The sequence below is a fragment of the Schistocerca americana genome, chromosome 5, assembly GCF_021461395.2.
Source record: "Schistocerca americana isolate TAMUIC-IGC-003095 chromosome 5, iqSchAmer2.1, whole genome shotgun sequence".
Lineage (NCBI taxonomy): Eukaryota > Metazoa > Arthropoda > Insecta > Orthoptera > Acrididae > Schistocerca > Schistocerca americana.
The window spans coordinates 248109515-248132595 of NC_060123.1; the positions used below are offsets into that span (position 1 = coordinate 248109515).

The following is a 23081-nucleotide window of genomic DNA, read 5'->3' on the forward strand; positions in this document are numbered from 1 at the left end:
CCTTCCACACCAATAAATCCCACCCATACAGCCTGGTCACCCAGGGATGGAGTATCCGCAGTGACAAGAACTCCCTTGCCCAGTATGCTGACGATCTCACAAAGGTCTTCACAGACAGGGACTACTCCAAGACCTAGCCTGCAAACAGATCTCCTGGGCCATTCCCCCCCCCCCCCCACACACACACACATGCCCAATCCTCTCTCACTGCCCCAAAGAACTGTCCCTTTCGTCACCCAGTACCACATCCTTCACCCTCGGCTTTGATTACCTATCATCATGCCCTAAAATGAGGGACATCCAACGCAAGAGCCTTCCCACCCCTCCTAAAGTGGTGTTTTATCACCCACCCAACCTCCACAATATCCTAGTCCATCTCTACACCCTCCAAATCCCACCCCTTGCCACAGGGATCATATCCCTGTGGAAGACCCAGGTGCAAGACCTGTCCATTCCACCCAGTTCATACAATTCCAGTCCTTCACAGGCTTGTCCTACCCAACAGAGGTCGGGCTACCTGTGGAAGCCGCCATGTCATATACCAGCTCTGCTACAATCATCGCACAGCTTTTTATATTGGTATGACTGCCAACCAGTTGTCCACCAGGATGAACAGCTACAGCCAAACTGTGGCTAAGACCAATGTAAACCACCCTGTGGCATGACATTCAGCTGAACATAACATGCTTGAGTTCAATGACTGCTTCACTAACCAAGCTAACCGGATCCTCTGCACCATCAGTTTTTCTGAACTGTGCAAATGAGACTTATCCTTAAAACCCATTCCCCACCTTCCGAAATTATTCTGGTCTCAACCTAAGGTAACATTCTGTCCCCACACCCTCCATTTAACATTTCAACCCCCTCTGCCCTGTTACCTCCTCTCTGTTCTTGTTTCCCATCCTCTTTGTATGCTGCCCTCTGCCAACGCACCTGCCCATCTTTCCCCTTCCCTGCTCTTCCCTTTATTCATTCTCTGTTATCCCCTCCCCAACTTGCTGCCCAACAGCCACCCGATGCTGTGCCTGTTGGCAGTCTAGTCCTTGTACGCTCTACGAGACAGTGCTCTTCTCTTCTGCCATCCATACACTGCTATCCCTTCCCTTCCTCTGACACCTCCAGATTGCTGCTTACATTCTGTGTGACAGTTGCATTCCAGTCTGAGCCACTGCGTGTGTGAATGAATGTATGTGTTTCCTTTTCCAACAAAGACTGTGGCCTAAAGCTAATGTGTAAGTGCTTTTAGTTGAGTTTGCCTGCAACTTAATAAGCCATCTTTATGGTAAGGAGCAATCTGTATTTTCCTTATGCCATTTATATTCCAGCTTGGAGTTTCTCTTACAGAAGGTTAATTTTCCTGTGTATTGGATAATGTCTAATCATGTTCGATACCCCCATGAAACCTGAACTAATATAAAGCTCTTGGATATACAACTAAGTAATTTCTTCAAGTAGGCAATATCTGTCGATTACATTCTCTCCCATTCTATTCTGACAGTGTTAATGTCACATATGATTCCTCCTTATATAACTATAGATGTGTATTTAGGCAACCCTTCTCCTGTCACCATGCTCTCACTAGCAGTGTTGGTGAGGGAAGAGGCCACATTTCAGTCCTGATGTCATCATTCTGGTTTTGGTCTCTGGCGCAGTTGTATGTGTCTCAGAAGGATCCACTCTTGACATAATGCCAAATTCTTTTTCCTATTGACACTTTCAGCATACTCCCCTGAAACCCATTTGCTTTGCGTAGCATGCTCACTCACTTTGAAGTTGAACGATAGTGCTTTGTGTAGGCCGTGTTCTGCGATGCCCTGTCTGTTCTCACCCGAACTCTTTTCCACCATCACCCAGCCCACCGTTATACAAGTTAAGCCTGGTGGCAGAAGAAAGGATGACAGTTTACATTATGACACATATGTATTGAGGAAACAGGCACCATGTCAATACATCACCAGGACATGACAGAAGTAAATCTCTTTAAAACGTCATACGTATTTGACATCTTCACTCAGTTGGTAGCATGAGATCTTTATATTAGTTGGGTCGCTTCACAGGTAATGTTAATGTTATGCTTCTGAAAGGATGTGTTCACGTTACAGCAAATCCCGTCAACCTTTCCTAATGTCATTTTGATTGTTTCGTTGTTTCCTGTCCGTGTTGGCACCCCACCCCCAGCCCCATAACTCTCCCTCACACTCCCCCTCCCCCTCTGTGTGTGTGTGGGGGGGGGGGGGGGGTACAATGCTGGGACAGGAGACCAAAAAAAGGGTTAAAATGAGATCAGAAAAGGTCGAGCGCAAGGGACTTACTGTAACTGTGTGTGTACCACTGCACAATCTGTCATTCATGCAAGTGTTTGTTTCCTTTCACCTCATCCCCTTCCCCCTTTGTGTGTATACACTAGTCTAAATTTAATACATGATTCTAGGATTCCATATTAGGTAAGTGTAGTCTGATTGGTCATTTTGGTGTTAACTTTAACGAACTTTCTTTACTGCCAAACTTCATGCTTTAAGTTACCTTTTGAGGCATGTGTAAGTTTGTGAACTCCACAAGAATGGTGTTCAGGTTTAAAAGGCTGCTCTCACTGCATTCTTTTGGCAATTTGTGCATTTGTTTTTCCAAATGTTATTGGGCGTGACTTGATAATATGTACAGATTTGAATAGTTACATAATGTTCTACCTGTACAAAACTTAATATCAAAGATTTCCCCTTCCTCTGAAAAACAGTTGACAGATATACATTCACAATACCATGGAATGAAAACATGAAAGCATAATCACAAATATACATGAGCTTGATTGTGTTGACCATAGTGTAAATTGCATCTAACCAGTGAAATGTAATGTACTTCTATATTTAATACAGACACTTATGTGATACTGATCCATATTTAGTAAGAGAGACTATTATTTATAAATGACTTGCTGACAGAAACTATCTTATTTTATCAAATGTAATTTTATCTTGCCACTTTTAAAAAAATATGTACTTTAACAAAAGTTAATTACAAGTTCTTGTTTCTTGTAGATGTACTGCGGATTCTACAAACATGAAGTAGAAGCCAATCTTATCGGAGCTGAATTGATGCTTGAGGCAATGGGATATAAACATACAGGGTCAAGTATAATGGTCCTAGATGGTCCTATTGACCCTGACAGAGTTTCTAATGTTTCTCGTGACTCACTTGTGGCATTTGTTGAATGTCAGGTAAGCGCAAAAGAGAGAGAGAGGGAGAGAGAGAGAGAGAGAGAGAGAGAGAGAGAGAGAGCTGTCTCAGTTACCCCCTGACAAAAGAACTGTTGATTTGTGTTTATTGTTGCACATTTGCTGAACTCAGACTGAGCTGCACAGTTTCTCACTTTATGCAAGAGGGCACCTTAACTGCTTGAGCTGTCAGAGCACACTTCATGTCCAACCCAAATTCTCAACTTGTCATAAACTACTTCTGTAGCACATCCTGTCCATTTTCCTCATTGACTGCAAAATTACACATGACTCTCGCAAGAGGTCAGACCTAGAGCACATCCACACTGAAGGTATGGTATTGTGAAATGCCATGAAGACATCACTGTTATATGTGTGATGTATTTTCTTTCAGACATGAGAAATACCGATCTCATTGAAATAATTCAGTGTAGGTAAGTGAAAGTTGTCAGAAAGAACAGATATCACACGTATGATAATAATTTGTAAGCCTTGACAGCATTTCATTATATTCAACGTGAATGCACCCTAGGGCCAACCTCTTCTGGGATTCACGCAAGATGCTGTGAGCAATGAGAGAAATGGACAGCAGGCGCTGTTGAAATAGCGTGCAACAAGTTAAGAATTTGGGTTGGATATGAAGCATGCTCAGATAGCCAAAGTAGTTAAGGCAATTACTTGTGTAAAAATATTTTGAGGCAAATAGATTAAGTGCATTTTATTTATTACAAATTTTTAGTTCCATGTTATGTGGTACCTAGGCATGATGATTAAAATAGGATGTGATGAATTTATTATACAAGAAAATCAAAGATAAATATTTTTAAATTATGGACATCATGAATATTTTTGCTGTGCAACATTTTTTATCGGATGAAGTTCCCCAGAAAATTGTGCCATACTGAATAACTCAACTTGAAGTAACAATGACGTGCTGTTGTTCTGGTATGGATATAAGAGGTACCTCATCACATACACATTTCAGTGGCAAAACTTTTATAATGCTTTTCCTTTTCTGGAAGTCAAACAGATTTTGAAAAATAATGTGTTCTGTAAGGCTTTTTTTATTTTTCCCACAATTTTATCAATTTATTTAAATAAAACTACGAAGTGAGATGGTCAGTAATCTTCCATACCATATGCTGATCCTCTTTTGAATACTGGTTTTATTTCAGTATACAGAGTGTCTGGATTAAACATATAATAATACAAAATGTAATAACTGGATAAGTAATTGAAGTATTGATTGACAGTATGTTTCTACAAGTATGGTAACTCAGAATGTTTGTTTACACACCTCAATATACACACAATACGTGGCATGACAGACATCTAATTGGTATTCTGCTTCTCTCCAGGTGTTTTGCAACATTGCAGGCATGACCTTAATTGGTATTCTGCTTCTCTCCAAGTGTTTTGCAACATTGCAGGCATGACCTTAGCGAAAGCTGCACAAATGTGACAGCACAGGTCTGGTGGATCACAAACACTGTCTGGTGCACTTGATTCGTGATAAACTCCCACAGAAAGAAAACCAGTTGTAATATGTCTGGGCACCTAGGAGGCACAAGCAATTGAACTACTATACCTATCCCAGACCAGCTATCTGGGAAAACTCATGGTCCAAGAAATTCCAAACATTATTTGCAAAAGGACATGGTGCACCATCTTGTTGGAAGTTCATGTCGTGAGGAAGTTGTGGCACAGCATACAGGTCCAACATGTCCATGTATGTTGTTACTGTAGGCTCTGCAAAGAAGAATGGGCCTATAACTGTCTCCTTCAGCAATCCACACTACACATTCATTTTTGGAGAGTCACATTTGCACTTTTATCACTATGTGATGGGGTTTAACTGTATGTGGCAGCTGAGCATGTTTACCATGCCCAGTAGTGTGGAATGTGGCCTTGTCCGAGAAACAGACAAAATCGAGGAATGACGCATTATCATTTTTGCCAGAATTCTCCCTGCGATTGCCTTCCATCATGGCCTACCCTCAGGCTTAATTTTCTGATGAAGCCACAGTTTGTACACCTGTAGGCACAAGCTTTTATGGGAAACATTGTCTAGTGTCAAATGAGTTAACTGTAACTACCTACTTGCTTGTTGGATTGACTTATGAGGTTTCAGTTGGAAGGATGTATGGATTAATTCAACAGTAGCCTCTAGAATGGTGTGATTGCTGTGGGGGCCTTACGTTGAAAGCAAACTCCCAGTTACCCAAAGCCGCTTGTCCCAATTCTTGATTTTTATGTAAGTGATAACATCGTCAGTTGATTCCAGTCCATACTCATGCCAGAAACATCATCATACTAGCATAACAGACTTTATCCCTGCAAGAGAAAGCACACAGAACACAGTCTGCTAAGGAGTCCATGTTGTTACTGATGCATGTTTACGTGAGCAAAGCAGTTAAGTGCATGCACCTGCAGTACCAGCTGCAGCAAGCAATCACAGAAACATTTTGAGTTATCATATGTGTAGAAGCAGACCACCAATAAACCTTCAGTTATGTCTCAGGTTACCATATATATATATATATATATTATTATATGTTTAAACAGGAAACACACTGCATTTTAACACATTTGGGGAGCACCTTTGTTTCAAGGACTGGTTGATAAGGTAATTGATGGATATAAAATGGTATTGTGGTACATGCAACTTTGGTCAGAATGGTTGGTATTCTGTCTTACTCAACTTCAGGTTAACCTTATTTTGATGGGCTGTCATATCTACATCAAATTTTACTCCATATATAATTATTTCATTGAAATATTTGACATGTGAAAAAGGTTAACAGTACAATAATGTTTTAAATTAATTTGCTACGTTTCTTGACTTTTAACATTAGCTCCGAATTACAATTTGAGAATACCCAATACTAACATTGTTTTATTTGTATGTTTTACCAGGCATTTTGCTGTCAATACAACTTTTCCGAATGTAGCTTTATCACATTTAACTCGTGTTACAAATCCAAAATTCCTGTTAACTTTTATATCACTATGTTTCTACCTGTTTTTTAGAGAGAGAGAGGGGGGGGGGGGAGAGAGAGAGAAAGAGAGAGCAAATTATTCTGTGCTTTCTTCTGCAAAATTACAGGGAGAAAAGGAGTGATTAAATACGGTTGTACATACAACCTTGTATAGAACCTATCAAAATTTTTTGGTCTTTGAAGTTGTCAAAGGCTGGCTAATCGTCTTCAGTTAACCACAGTAAATTTAAATTTAGTAAAATTTCTTTTTATACACATTTTAGACCATAGTTTTTCTGTTTCTGGAAGTTAAAAAAAGAGCTAAATTATACATCTCCTTAGACCTAAACAAGTTGTTGATTATTATATTTGTGTTCCTAAGGGCATTTGTAAAAGGTTCAAGATAAAATAAGATTTCTGAATTAAGTCATGAAACTGGGTAGACTCTGTGCTTTCATCTAACACGTACAAATTGAAATCTACTGCAAAAATATCTATTTTTTTTTAATTTGCAAAAAAAGACTAAAGTCTAGCTTAGAGAATTTAGTTATATATCCAGAAATTTCAGAGACTGACTTCAATCTCCTAATTCTGCAGATAACTATCAAAGCAAATCATCAATTTAAAACACTGAAATCATTGTTTACTTTATAATTTATTGAGACATGCAAATGCTTGAGGTTGGATGAGATTTACTACTTCTACTACAGCTGTTGGCAACCTAAAATGCTCAGTTTTCGTCAATAATTTTATTCAAACCTTTCTTAGCCAGTATTCATTCAAACAGGCACTATATGACAACACTATACTATACTATACTAGTATCGTGTTACCTGCAGCGCTGGAAAAAAAAAGAAAGTGCCAAAAGCAACACATTTTGGAGAGATCTTCAATCCATTATTTCATTTAAACTGCATATTTTCATAATGCGGAAGTATAAATATGAAATCCACAAAATACACTGTCATAGGTTCGAAAACTATGAAATCATGATAGCACTGTGCAATTTGCTTTTGTCAGCCAATCAGGGCACAGGACACATGACCTCATTGGCCAGTCACTGCATGAATGTTTGCTACACGAACACACAAAGGACTAAAATAGGTATGGTTAATGTCTCACAGTAATATGCAAAATGCACAGGAATCAGCAAAGCAATGTTATCAAATTCCTTTAATGGTGAGGAAAAGTGAAGGCACCAGTTTCCCCAAAAGGCACAGAATTGTAGTTGCTAGTCGTGCATACAGCATTCTTCTGAAAGAGTTATTGCACCGCTGTTCCATTGGATGGTTAAAGTTTACCAGCCTCAGTGAAAAAGTGATTTAATATTTCTTTCGAGTGATATGCTCTATAGAACAGGTACTCAGGTAGCTAATGCACAAAATGTTCAATCTCTCTGCCATGTCATGAGATGGCACCTCTAGCATCTCGTCACGTTCTTTCGACATACTGTGTGTGAACGGAACGATCATTTGGATCTACAAAGTTCACACTATGATTCATTCGTAAGGTCTAGAGTATCGTATGAACTGAAGCAGTCACTAACAGTTCTCACACCAGTGAGGATCTTCTCTTTATTATTATGATCGAGATTTCCTGGGTTCAAAATTCAATGGCTTCAAGGAAGTATTTTTTCGACCCTCACTGAATTCCACCAAACACACAATTTCTGACAATTTTATGACCCCTGCCATGTTTTTTTTCCCCCAATTTTCTCCTCGTCTTTTTCAGTGATGACTCCTGATCCCCTTAACTGTTGTGAATCATGAATCGCCCCCTTGATATGCACTTCATGGCAAAAGGAAGACTAGTCATTCACCATACACTTTGAGAAGCCAAAATTTTTGGTGAGTTTCTCCATCTTTCAATGACAAGTGGAAAACCCCGTAGCACAGATATCAGAGATTTTTCTGATCACCATTCGTGAATTAGTGAATCAGATACTGATCAGGGCACTCAGTTTCAGTATGCACTGAACATATTGACCATGTAACTACCCTTCCTCACCTTCTGCCAGTGCCAGCAACAGAAAGAGTCTTATACCGAATTTGGTAGATTTTGTATTTATGCCTGCATATTACAAACATATGCAGTTAAAATGTAACACCACATTAAAGACCTCTCAATGGTGTGTCTTTTTTTAGTATGATGTGTTGCCAGTACAGCGGTAGAAAGAGCGATATTGGTATGTAAAACCGTTATGGCTTATCTATTCATTATGACCTGTTTCATCAACCCTACCAAAGGGTACTGCAACACTCGCAGTTTTTCCAGTTGTGGTTCACTTTCATTTGTAATCACTATAATAACTGGAACATCCCATACCAAACTAAAAATATCAGAATGTTCAGCAGCGTTGTCAGTGTTACATTCAACTAAATCTAAACCTTCATAAAAAAATTTTTACCTTGTTTTTTTTTCTAATTATCTAGTCTGTTCATTCTTCCAGCTAATTGAGAACTCGTCTTGATCAGTTTTTTATCTGTTTTAGAAAATGTGTTATCTATTTGACCATATTTTTCATTTGTATCTGTTGATTAATCCTGCATTTTTCATTTCATCTGAGAAAATGTTTCGTCCACTTGTGGTGATTGCTGTGAAATTGCTTGCATTAAATTTTTTGTTTGCTGTGCAATCATTTACATAATCGATTCTAAAGAAATATTTTCCCCTATGACAGCCATATGTGAATTTCCTAACGAGTAATAATGTAGTAGAATCATTGTTTTAAACTAAATAATGATGAATTATTTAGTTCAATCTTGTTTGTATCTTTTGTTATGAACTATATTTCCTCAATTAGTTTTCTTTTTGACTGAACAGTGTTTGACAAACTGACTCTGCCTCTAAATATTCACATATCCACTACACATGCATAATGATGTCTGCACTCATTATCTTCCACACTTAATAAAATAAGTCCGCGTAAACTTGTAACAGGATCAAAGTCCAGGTGCAAAAGCATAATAAATTCTTGATGCAAAATTCTTTGTAGTTGTTTTCATCCTCTGTTGTATTCTTCAATTTGAACTTCTTGCATTCCAGATTTGTATTTACCTCTTGGGTCACCATGAGACAAGGGTTCACTGGGCAGCAAAATCATAAAATTATTGTTCTTGAAGTACCTTCCTTTTAAATATATTACTTATTATTACTATACTCTTCCTTGTACTGAAAATAGTTATCCCAAGGATTAAATAGTGTACATTTGTTGCATGAACTTAATAACATGCTGTCTGTGTTGATATCTGAGTACAACTTTCAATACTTAAAACAAATTTGAAGCTTTTCTGTATAAGTTTTTTCACGAGCATTCTTGTATATAGTTTCATTTGTGATCCTTGACATCTCTTATTCCGAGACACTTCTTACAATGTCCATATGGAGTTGGTATTTCTGTGCCATCCTTGCTGTGATGTAAAGGGATCTGCTGACAAACTTCAAATGCCACATGCTACCTGAAAAGTATCTCAGACAGGTAACAGGAAAACACAAACAATTTTTTGTTCCAACATACAATGTCATATTCAAAAATGTGGACCTGTGTTTCCCTTGAAATGTTCCCCTACATGCTACCATTAATATGCTACACTATTGTTCATTTATATGAGACAATGACGATGCAGAAATCTTGCGATCTCTGGCTTTAAAAGGAGAAATTCCACATTTAACTGTATAACAATTCTGTACCCTCACAATGCTCATGCTTGGCGGTAACATCACATGGTGAAAGAGCCACAGTTGCTCTCCCTCCCCCTCTTGAAAGTACCAAATGCTCACGACTCATCTCTGCACAGCATGAATGATATAAATCCTTCTGTTACACCAACACACCATCATCTTACCCAATTCTTTACACAATTAGCTCCCTACCATGCCTATAGCTACAAAATATACAAAAATAAATCAGCCAGTGGAAAATCCATAATGAAATAGTGACAGTATTATCAAAAGGATAAATTGCTACTCGCCATAAAGTGCAGATGCCAAGTCGCTGACAGGCACAACAAAAAGGACTGCTAACAAGTTAAGCTTTCGGCCGAAAGGCCTTTTGGCTGCAAGCTTAAGTTGTTAGCAGTCTTTTTGTTGTGTCTGTCTGTGACTTGGCATCTCCACTTTGTGATGAGTAGCAATCTATACTTTTCATAATATTAGAAATAAATCTGCCTATGTTAACAAACAATATCCAACCAAAACAAAAAAAAATGGACAAAACAGAACCTTGCTCAATGTTTTCCCTGGTCTCCTAATTTCCTATATAATTAATCATAAAAAATAAATGTCTAAAATTAACATGGTAACTTTCCTATATGTTAGCAAAGCCTGACTGTTTGAGATCTTGCGCAAGGCCAGACCATGAGTTTCTGTATCCCTACTCTCCTTTTTGCCACCAACCTTCTTCCCAGGTAGTGACACTGGTTTCTGCGGAGTACTTTAAAAGGGTGAATGCATCCTATGTGGACAACGATTGCCCATGTTGGAAATTGTAATTTAACATTTACTAGTGATGTCAGTTCTGCAACTTGGTACGGCTCCAAGTATCACATAATAAATTTCTTCATCTCGCCCTTCGATGTATATGGGTTAGTTAACATTACACATTGGCCAAATTTATAATCTGGCAATTTGCCACCATGCCATCCCATTTTCTCCTACTGCTCAAGTGCCTTAGTGTTCACCTTCTGCACACATCATTTAATGCTCTAGTAGAATTCTGTATAGGTTCCACATTTTTCCCTACCTTAGTCTGTAGTAACCTTCACAGTGATGGCATCTTTCTTCCAACACTACGTAATGAAGTGCAAGACCAAATGCTGTGATGCATCTTTGAACTATACACAGCCACAACATGTGGTAGGTAAATACCCCCAGTCATTATGGTGAATACTGAAGTAATTGCTCAGCATCTTCCCAGTCATTCGGTGTTAGCATGCACATGGTATGGTGTAGTTCTTAGTTTTCGGATACATAACAGACGACACAGTTGTTTCTTGAGCACTGACATGAAGTTGGTGCCACAATCTGTGATTATCATATCAGGGACACCGAATTTCATCGACCAGTTGTTTAGTATTGCCTGTGTTACTGTACTTGCCTTTTGATTTGGAATGGTGATCATTGTGACATATCATGAAAAATGATATATAATAAGTGGCTATTCCCCTCTGTTGTCTGGCCGAATGGACCTATGATGTGTACTTCAGCCATCTCAGGTGGGTTGGTTGGCTCTGGTAACTTCTGAAGCTGATGACTCAAAAGTACACATGCTGTGCACATGGCACCAAATTTCTCATATACTGGACCGCATCCAGTTTCCATGTCCACCACCAGTAACATTCAGCCAATCTGTGATCTGTTCTGCATCCTCTGCATCCAGATAGCATGTGGTCATGTACTTATTCCTTTGAACTCTTTTTCTCACAGTACAGCAGGCACTATGATATGTGGCCCAAGCTGCTGCTGCATCATCACTGGCCTACTATCGATTTCAAAATATCACTATAACTAAGAAGGAAGGAAAGCATAAGTGTAGTAATGAAGTTGAGTATAAACACAAGTGTTTCTCTTTGAAATCTGGTCAGCCTACTCTCTACCCTGCTGAACAACCCATTGTGGATAGCAAACTGTGGCTGCGTTTTGGCTAACTAGCACCATCAGTGTATTTTGCCATTCTGCAAGGCTGCAACCGCGTGCTCATATTTCACCAATCTTCTTGCTCTGACTGACTGCATTTCCATGCCTACTTTCCAGTTTGTGAATCACTTCAAAGACTAATTCACTTAATTTCATCTCTCACCATGTCAGCCTACTTCAAGTATCTTTTAAACCCAACAACCATTTTAACACTGTGTGGTCCGTTAATACTTTAAATCTTACAGATAACACCCGACATTCAGCCATCCACCAGAACTTTACACCCTTCTTTAACAATTGTATCAGTGGTCTTTCAATAACCACAAATCCCATCACAAATTATCTATAGCAATAAGCTAATCGCAATAATGACTGCAGCTCTTTAGTCATGTGTGTTGCAAACGATGCACTACATGTATCAGTCTCAGGTTGGTGTTTACACCATCCTAACTAAGCACATGTCTTAGGTACACTATGTGATCAAAAGGGTCCGGACACCTGGCTGAAAATGACTTACAAGTTCGTAGCACCCTCCAGTGGTAATGATGGAAATCAATATGGTGTTGGCCCACCCTTAGCCTTGATGACAGCTTCCACTCGCAGGCATACGTTCAGTCAGGTGGTGGAATGTTTCTATGGGAGTGACAGTACATTCTTCACGGAGTGCTGCACTGAGGAGAGGTATCGATGTCGGTTGGTGAGGCCTGACACAAAGTCGGCGTTCCAAAACATCCCAAAGGTATTCTATAGGATTAAGGTCAGGACTCCGTGCAGGCCAGTCCACTACAGGGATGTTATTGTCGTGTAACCACTCTGCCACAGGCCGTACATTATGAGCAGGTTCTCGATTGTGTTGAAAGATGCAATTGCCATCACCGAATTGCTCTTCAATGTTGGGAACCAAGAATGTGCTTAAAACATTAATGTAGGCCTGTGCTGTGATAGTGCCATGTGAAACAACAAGGGGTGCAAGCCCCCCTCCGTGAAAAACATGACTACACCATAACACCACCGCCTCTGAATTTTACTGTTGGCATTACACACGCTGGAAGATGTCGTTCACTGGGCATTTGCCATACCCACACCCTGCCATTGGTTCACCACATTGTGTACCGTAATTCGTTACTCCACGCAGCGTTTTTCCACTCTTCAGTTGTCCAATGTTTACTCTCATTACACCAAGCGAGGCATAGTGGGGCATTTACTGGCAAGATGTGTGGCTTATGAGCAGCTGCTCGATGATGAAATCGAGTTTTCTCCCCTCCCACCTTACTGTCATAGTACTTGCAGTGGATATCCTGATGTAGTTTGGAATTCCTGTGTGATGGTCTGGGGAGGTGTTTGGCTATTACCCATTACGACCCTCTTCAACTGTCGGTGGTCTCTGTCAGTCAACAGACAAGGTCGGCCTGTACACTTTTGTGCTGTAAGTGTCCCTTCACATTTCCACTTCGGTATCACTTCGGGAACAGTGGACCTAGGGATTTTTAGAGTAGATTTGCCCCCATTCGGAATCCTGCCATGTCCAGAAAACTTTTCACTGCTTTAGTCTGCTGATTCAGTCTACTTTTGAGATACTGCACTCAGCTGCTCTCAAATGAAGCTCATACTGCTCTGTTTCCAATAGCACTACACGAGCCCTTCCTTAAGCTGTACTGAGCGAGGTGACAAAGTGGTTAACACACTGGACTCGCATTTGGGAAGACAAGGGTTCAAACCCACGTCTGGCCATCCTGATTTAGGTTTTGTATGAGTTTCTTAAATCATTTCACATAAATGATGGGATGGTTCATGTGAAAGGAAACAGCCGACTTCCTCCACCACCCTTCCCTAATCTGATGGGACCAATGACCTTGCTGTTTGGTCCCCTCCCCCAAATCAACATACCTTAAGCTGCTCAAATGCATGCACAATTTTCAAGTCTTCAGCATACATCATGTATAGCTTTGCTTCACCTATTAAGAGTAACTAGGCCACCTGTGATGGGCATTCATCAGTTCAGAGGCCCAGCTTCATGGCTAATTCTAGGTCACCTTTGAATGTCAACGCATCTTCCATTGTATTGCATGAAGAAGTGGTAATCAGACTGATGGTAGCTAAGTTTAGTTAAGGTGCTGTTACATTGGATGAAGCTCCCTCATTTCAGCTAATTCCTTGTGTATCTGCATGTTGCTTGCCTTTTAGAACCTCTGTTTGATCTACCAAAGCTTTTGAAATGCCTCTTCTGAGGAAACACACTGTGAATCTTGGCTCTGCACTGCACAACCTTTTCCCACCAAAATTAAAAATAACACAGTAACAGAGAACAAACAAAGATAATGATAACAGAGACACATTGTGGTAATGACACGCTGATTTTAGTCTTTTCATCTGATGTTCTTAACTCTTCACACTGCTTGGCAAACTGACGATAGTGTCAGATGCTGACTGTGCACATGGTGCACTGTAGCCCAACAGATTGCACTGTGTGCATCTTGCTGGCTGCATACCAGCATAATATTCCCTATCATTTCTTCAGAATTGTGAAAGATTGGCAGGTTCTTCAATCATCATAAACTCCATCATTAAATTTCTGTAGCAATTGGTTCTCCTAACCATATGCTTGCACGAGACCAGGAAAATGGTAGAATAAACAGTAAGTCCACTCACATACTGCTTCATCAAAGCTGCTAGCCAGAGCTGGTGATCACATTCACAATCCACCCTTCCATAGCAGCCGATAACTTCTGACACCACTTGTGGAGGTCAGGATGTACTAACCTAGTGGCACATGAAGCTGGCTGTTTGATGGTTCAGAACATATTGCAGCTGGCACTTCCCAGGTCGTGGTTGCAGCGGATTGGTGGCAGGAGTCGGAAACAGTGCTGGTTGAATTAGTCCTTTGTTCCTTAACAGTTACAGCGGTGGAGACGGATCCGGGAAGGTGGCCAATGCCTCCATGTTGTAGGCGGTTCAGCTGCTGAAGCATGTCAGTTTCAACATAAACCCTTCAGAAGGATGGTGCACTGCGTGTTCCTTCAGACAAAGGCAGCAGCTGGCAACATGCTCCTGTCAGCACAGTGGCACTGGTGCTGACTCAGGAGTGGTGCCATGCGGCACACAATTGACGGATGGCAAGTGGCCAGAAGCAGATGGCTTGACTGAGTTGCTCAGCACAGCATGTATCGGGCCAGGTGGAATTAAACTGCGACCTCCAGCATCGATAGTAACAGTGGAATGTGCCCGCACTGAATGCTGGCAGACAGTGACAGCATATGCTCACCAGGACGATGTACGGAAACAACATTTGCTCGATTGCATGGTGATGACTGAGTGCTTAGGTGACCCAGACTTGAGCCCAAGGCCCACCAGAACGGTGTCCATCAGCAGGTGGTAGTCAACCAGCAGATGGCCCAACAGTGAGGAGATACGAAGCCAGCAGCATCCAGACTCAGCACAGGTAGCAGCCTGCAGCTGTTGACAGGGGTGACTGTGCCAGCCTTGCTGAATCATCTCAGATGATAGGCGGGCGTAGACCTCTCCTCTTTTGGTGATGATTGCATAATTCATGACGTGTCTCTGAATTCATAGTGTAAGTGCAAGCCGGGTCAGGTAGTGTCTCTGAAACAGCAGCAGTCCAGTACGCTAAATCATAACAGGTCTGAGGCACCGGGCCCAGGCAATCATGATCTCATTTGCCCTAGTATATCAGTCAGATCAGTGCCTCCAGAAATCCCTTCAGTGCTGTAATATGTAGCAATTCTTTGTTTCAGAGACGCTGGATGGCGTCTTCTGCTTTATCAGCTAGCTGAATATGTGTTCCTGCACCAGGATGCCTTATTACTGAGACGGCCTTTGTACCCCCCCCCCCCTTCCCCTTATGACATTGTTTTGCTTAGTCTCTCACAAGAGCCATTATTACACCAGGTGGAACAGTGGTAGAACACTAAGGAGAGACCTGCAAGCAGAAGTGCCCATGGAAGGAAGGCTGAGTGCAGTTAGACTGGAGTGGTTTGCTCATGTGATATGGATGAAGCTTAACCAAATTGCCAATCGGTACTTGTAAAGGAACATGACAAGACAGAGACCACGTGGAAATCCAAGAAAAAGGTAGCTGGATCGTGGGATGCTGTAGTGAGGAAGGAAATCTACCAAAACAGAAACAGATGCAGACAAAATGTTCGGAAGCTGGAAGAACTTCCTGATGGTGATGATGATGATGATGATGATGATAGTTCTTTAGAGGCAACAGTCATCTTTTATGTCCTCCTGTCTCATATCAGTAAGTTTATTTTTTTCTTCAGCAACTGTATTTAGCACGTTACATTTTCCCATGATGTCTGCAGGCTCTCGTGACTTTAAATGTAGCATCTTTATCCTGTTTATACAATCCCAACCATACTGGAAGCTCAGAACATTTGTGACCCAGAGAGAAGAAGAGACATTATCAGAGCAATAGCGTTAAGTAAGAAAATGAGCTCTGGAGTTAAAGTGCTCACACAACAGTATTTATGTTTTTATGTTTTACCACAGTATCAGTACTGGAGGCTGCACAACAAGGAGATTTTTGTTTATTTTCTGAGAAAATGTGATGTCACACTGCATTAAGCCCCACTCCAGTATTTTAGCCTATTTTTGTACAGGAGGATTTTTCACATGTTTCCTGTATTTTGTGTGTCTCTTGATTCAAGGTTTGAGGAGGTGTTTCTTCCACTCAGCACCTTTACAGCTTTTTAAATTATTTGCTTCTCCCAGTAAAAGTGTAATTAATCCTAAAAGCTAGAGATTTGTATTTTAGCCTATTTTTGTACAGAAGGATTTTTCACATGTTTCCTGTATTTTGTGTGTCTCTTGATTCAAGGTTTGAGGTGGTGTTTCTTCCACTCATCACCTTTACAGCTTTTTACATTATTTGCTTCTCCCATTAAAAGTGTAATTAATCCTAAAAGCTAGAAATTTGTGTGTCTATTATCCCTTAACCATTTCTTCCTGTTTCAATAGTTGCTGAGTAGATGGTTCCCTTCTTATAAAGTGACTGTTAAAGAATGTAGTGAATTTGTATATAAACTGCACTTTGTAATATTCTTTTTGTCTTGGTGACTTGTTAATACTCACCAGGTGTTGTGTACGTTCCTGCAAGTTCCAGAGCTATATCTTCAGTATTGTTTGCAGTTGCTGAAACACATTTGGGAAGAAGTGTCAAGCCGGTTTCATTGTACATGGCTGGATGTTCTGGAATACCGTGAGAATCATGCTGGTTCTCCAGAAAATGCTACCAGAGGTTTGATATATAGACTTCATCAGCGCCATTATCAAGAACAGCAGCAGGTGCAACAACAGCAACAGCAGCAAAAGCAGCAGCTGATTTCAGCTCCTTATCACCACCCACCTCCAGCATTTGACACATATGGCACTTCACCCCATTATCATTCTCCAGCGGCTGGTTGTGTATATGGACAAATTCAACACCATGTTCCACATTTAGGATATAACTACTATTCACCCACTTACGCTTTGGGCAACACTCATGCTGCGTACACTCTACCATCACAATCGAGATATGCAGGTGTTACAAGTGTGCCACAATCAGTACCTTACCAGGTTGCAGTACCTGCTCCTGTGCACACTGCCTATCAGGTACCACCTGCTCCACATCCCGTATTAAAATCTCAAGATCTTTATCCTAACAGTAGCCACATACATCAATTTCCTGGTCCATTGGCAGTGAATCACATCCCACCTCAAGCAGTACAAAATGGCTATCCTCCGTCAGGACAGTTATTGGAAAACCCGACTGTGATGCAGAACTATGGTTATACTGTTCCTACAGGACAGTTAATAGAATTAGAAAATACGAATCCTGCACAGAGTACTAGTGTCAATCACCAGCAGTCATTTCCAGGACCAGATTCTTCCATATTGATACCAAGAGTAGTGAAGCAGCATAGTTCCCAAGCACAGCTGAAAAAGAATTGTGAACGACAAGTTGATAGTAGTGGCAGGTTTGTTGCACCTGTAAATTCTCAGGATCACTTGTCATATTTGGATGATATAGATAGCATTGAAGACCATCCTTCATTAAGCAAGGCAAAAGAAGATGGTAAAGGAACATTTGATGCTTGGAACTATGTTTTCAAAAGCCTCGAGAGCCAAGGTTACAGTAAAGATTTAGCAGATAGGCCAAATGTTCTCTCCCCAGAAAAACACAGTAAATCTAATCATAAGGAACCGAAGCCGTCAAAGCAACAGGCTATCGAAATGTCAAGTCTTGAAAACACCTTAATGGAATTGAGGCTTGAAGAATATCATAAAAAGATATCTAGTCCACCAGAGAGAAGACCAATGAAAATAAATGAAGCTCTGCATAGGATGAAATTGGAATGTGATGGTGAGGGATCAAGAAATTCAAAGAAAACAGCAGTGAATGAAAATCTAGATGGCCGTGGTAGTGTGTATGACAACATGTCGTCACCCCCTAAGGAAGTAATGTACTCTGAAGTAAGTAGGTTGAATGTTGGTGGCAGTTCAGACGTTGCAAAAATGTCTAAGACGTTTCCCAAGGAATCAAAAAAGAATGTGAGTAAAAAAGGTATGAAAGAAGATAACGACATTTATGTGAAACCACATACTTCGAAAACGTCTCTTGGAGCTGATGCAATTGAGAGTCCAAATGATTATTATTCTGCAGCTAGTGTTCCATCCAGAGAGAGACCAGTATCTGTTGTTACAGAAACAAGCAAATCAAATGTTCAAGTAAACAAGAGCTCAACAAAAACATTACCTAGAGAACCAAAGAAACATAGTAAAAAGAATGTGCAGTCTAGTGTGCAGTATTCGTCTGCAACTTTGGACCCAAGAAGGATTTCTGATCACACTAATCGTGTCAATCCCTCTGGTGATGTACCTAGGTCAAATGAGAAAGAACTGAAGCAGAAAGACTGTACAGAAGTAAGCAATTTCTCTGAACATGAGTCTGATAAGTGGGAATGTAGTACATGCACTTTTTTAAATAATCCCACACGTGAAGTTTGTGAGATGTGTGGTAAATCGAAAGTCAGAGGATCAGAAATCAAACCCCTTGCCAGTGGAGGCCGAGAATGTCCGCAGTGCACACTGGTGAATGAAAAAGGTGTAGATACGTGTATTGCATGTGACTGCAGTCTGAAAGACTCCCCAACATACATTTAGCAGTATTGTGACCAGACTGCAAGTAACAGTCCAGCTATCTGAAAATGTTAGACTGACCTGGTTCACAGGTCTGTATATTTATAAAATTTTATTGCTTGTTATTCACAATTTCTTCTTGTGTGATCACCCAACCCCTTTCTGTTTTCTACTTAATAATACTTTTATAATGAATTTGCATTAATGTTTTATATACACAAACCATTGAACATAATAGTGTTCCCTTTGACATATGTTCACAAACCTTTCTTCATGTGTTCATTTTTCTGTAATAATTCTTTTTAATGGTTTTGTATTCTAAACACACAATGCTGTACTTCTGTGGGAAATTTTCCCAGATATATTTCTAGGAATGAAATTTCTTTATATATTTTCACAGTAAGAGAAAAATTTTATTTTCTGCATTTACGTTGTATTTTTAATTGATTGATTTATTCAGTAAGCCTTTGTTAAGTATGCTAGTCTGGACTCTACATTTATGGTAAAGATATTTACTATTGTTGATAATTTGAACATCAGTTTCAGGCTACAATTTCTTACATAATCTCACGACAGAAATATCTTATATAAAGCAGGTGTTGTACCAGATGGAAATAACTGTTAGGGTATCGAGCATATTGTGTTAACAGCATGCAGCCACATGTGTTGCTTAAGAAAATGAAACTTTGTTATTACTTGAGAAATACCTCTTTGCTTAATTAAGTGAAGGGAAATGTTTTGTTCGCCAAGAAATATAAGGAAATGTCATCGAAGAAACATTATGTACATTTTTTTAGAAAAGTAGTTTCGTAAATGTTCTAACAGTGTTAATTATATCTGCAGAAATGTGTAAATCTGGCAGGATTGTAAGGTTCAGAATCATTTGTCAATTGGGACAGTTTTTTAAAAGAGTGAAAACATGTCAGTTCTTTTGAATTGGCCAGAAAAATGTGGTGTTTCAAGCACAACAAGGTACTGTAACCAAGTTATTGTTAAAATAGCTGCATCTTCGTCCTATGTCTTTCAAAAGAATTTTGAGAGATGATGAAGCCTATTAATCCTCCCACCCCCACTCTTCATTATCTACTGCAGTTATGTGATGTTGATTTGACAGGAAGCAATACAGTTAATGCTTTAACATTTTTACTGCTCAAGTAAAAGTTTTTTGTGGAATAAAAACAGTGTAATTTCCTTTATTCATTGCTTGTTTGTGTTTTATGTTCCTTGTGTTTTGTTATCACATATATTTTAATAATTTGCATGGAAAAATGGTAGGTTCTACATGCTGCATTATACAAGTCAAAGTTTGTTTCAGCAGAAATATACAAGATAAACTTTATGATAAAGATCTATTTCTTTTCACTGTAAGACATTCAAGATGTGAACTATGAAAGAAGAAAACCTTGTAGCTGAATGCCAAATGAAGATAATTTCTTCAGTCACAAACTGTTTGCTTAGGCAACTGGTACGAAAAAAAAAGGAACTTCGTATATGTCACTGGAATGCAACTGCATCACAACTTTTATTTTTTCATGAATATAAATTAAAAATCACAACATTATAGTAAACTATCCTCTACTGTAGCTGTAAAGATGCCCAAAATGAATATATAGATGTATTTTAAACATTAAATCAAACAATGGAAACACCAGGTAGGAATATAAACAAAGTGGAAAAAGATAGATTACTACTTGCCACCGGCCGCCGTGGCCGAGCGGTTCTAGGCACTTCAGTCCGGAACCACTCAACTGCTATGGTCGCAGGTTCGAATCCTTCCTCGGGCATGGATGTGTGTGATGTCCTTAGGTTAGTTAGGTTTAAGTAGTGCTAAGTTCTAGGGGACTGATGACCTCAGATGTTAAGTCAATGCTCAGAGCCATTTGAACCATTTTTGAACTACTTGCCGTAAAGAAGATGCGTCAAGTTGCAGACAGGCATAATTAAAAGGCATTTACGTAACACTTTCAGCTGCAGCCTTCATCAGTAATAGAGAGACACACACACACCATTCATACACACAAGCAAGTACACCTCACTCACATGACTGCCAACTCCAGCATCTCAGGCCGAAATGTGCAAGCAGTAATCTGGAGGGGGCAGGTATGGGGAAGGGTAAGGGATAGTAGTTTTCAGCTGGGCAGAGAGACGAACGCTGTCTGGTGGAGTGTGCAGGGACTAGAATGCCAACAGGTGCAGTGTCAGAAGGTTGTGGAGCAGGGAAGTGTGGCGATAAAAGGAGAGGGGCAGGGAAAGATGGGCAGGTGCGTTGGCAGAAAGCGGCAAATAAATAGAATGGGAGTGGAGAGGAGGTTATAGTACAGAGGGGGTGAAAATTGTTGGATGGATGATGTGGGGACAGTAGTTATGTGCGTTAGGGCTGAGATAATTATGGGAGCAGAGAATGTGTTGTGAGGATAACTCCCACCTGCACATTTCAGAAAAGCTGGTGGTAGAGCGAAGGATCCAGATGGCTTGGGTAGTGAAACAGCCATTGAAACCAAGCATTATGTTCAGTTGTATGTTGTGTCACAGTGTGTTCTACTTTGCTCTTGGCCACAGTTTGGCGGTGGCCATTCATCCTTGCACTGCAAGCGGCGGGGTTGGCAGTCAGACCAATGCTAATAAAAGCTGCGCAGTGTTTGCAGTAGAGCTGATAAATAACATGGCTGCTTTCTCAGGTGATCAGACCCATGATGGGGTGGGATAAATCAGTGACAAGACTGGCATAGGAAGTGCTGGGTGGGTGGATTGGGCAGGTTTTGCACCTGGGTCTTCCATAGGGATATGATCCTCCTGGCAAGTGGTTGGGATTGGTAGTGAAATAAGGATGAACTAGGATAGGGATAGGTGACAGAACACCACTTTAGGAGGGGTGGGAAGTATCTCAGCTAGGATATCCCTCATTTCGGGGAATGATGATAGGTAAGTATCTCCCATAATGTCCGCCCCCGGTAGCTGAGTGGTCAGCATGACAGAATTTCAATTCTAAGGGCCCGGGTTCAATTCCCGGCTGGGTCGGCGATTTTCTCCGCTCAGGGACTGGGTGTTGTGTTGTCCTAAACATCATCATTTCATCCCCATCGACGTGCAAGCCGCCGAAGTGGCGCCAAATCGAAAGACTTGCACCACCCGACGGGAGGCCCTAGTCACACGAAAAAATAATAATAATCTCCCATAATTATCCCGGCCTCAACCTCCGGTAACTGCTGTCCCTACACCCTCGACCCAACAGTTTCCACCCCCTATGTCCTATCATCTCCTCCCCATTCCCATCTCTCCCCTGTTTATTTTTTATCCTCTGCCAATGCATCCACCTGTCTTTCTGTGCTCCTTTCCTTTTACTCTTTTTTCCCCTCCTCCCTGCCCCACAACCTCCTGACACTCCGCCCACAAGCATTCTAGTCCCTGCACACTTCACCAGACTGTGTTCGTCTCTCTCCCCACTCCACCCATCAGCGTTCATCTCTCTCCCCACCCATACACTACTACCCCTTTCCCATCCCTTCCAGATTACTGCTTGCATCCCACGTTACAGTTACTTTGAAAGCTTTATGTAAGTGTCTTTTAATTATGCCTGTCAGCAACTTAACATGTCTTCTTTACGGTAATTAGCAATATATGTTTTCCTACATTGTTGATATTTTAAACATTAGATATCAATTTCAGTTGTTTTAAATTGTTCTCTTTATCTTCTTAATTTGAAACTGTTTAGAGCTCCATCTTCTAATTTGATAGAGCTCTGTCATCAAAAGTCACTTTTTTCAGCATTTAATTCTGTAGACATCATCCGATAACTGAATACATTTGTATAACACAACTTAATCTTGACAAATACTTCAGGTGTGCAATCTTTATTGTTACATTTATCCACTTGAAGACATTTTCTTTGTGGTGCTGTTGTCTGCGGACCTGAAACAAATACAGTTTGTCAGTGATTTACAGTGTCCATCTAAAGTAAAATAAAAGAATGTCATTACACCAATTGTAAGCTGAAATATAGTTAAAAGCATCTGCGTATAGAGTTAGAATCTGCAAGTCTCTGTATGTCATTTGATGCTCTGTGGAGACAAGTTTTTGGAATAGTTCAAGAAAACCATTGGTTTGAAGAAAGTGG

The 23081-nt window shown here is 40.4% G+C and overlaps 1 protein-coding gene across 1 annotated transcript in view; it reads left to right on the forward strand.

Moving 5' to 3' along the window:
* The window catches only part of LOC124615791 (protein tamozhennic), a 65936-nt gene extending 45773 nt beyond the window's left edge, over window positions 1-20163 (forward strand). Inside the window, exons 4-5 of the mRNA XM_047143913.1 lie at window positions 3036-3215; window positions 16976-20163. Coding sequence (XP_046999869.1) covers window positions 3036-3215; window positions 16976-18991 — 2196 coding nt within the window. The 3' untranslated portion in view covers window positions 18992-20163. The remainder of the gene's footprint in view (window positions 1-3035; window positions 3216-16975) is intronic.
* The last annotated feature ends 2918 nt before the right edge of the window (window positions 20164-23081 follow it).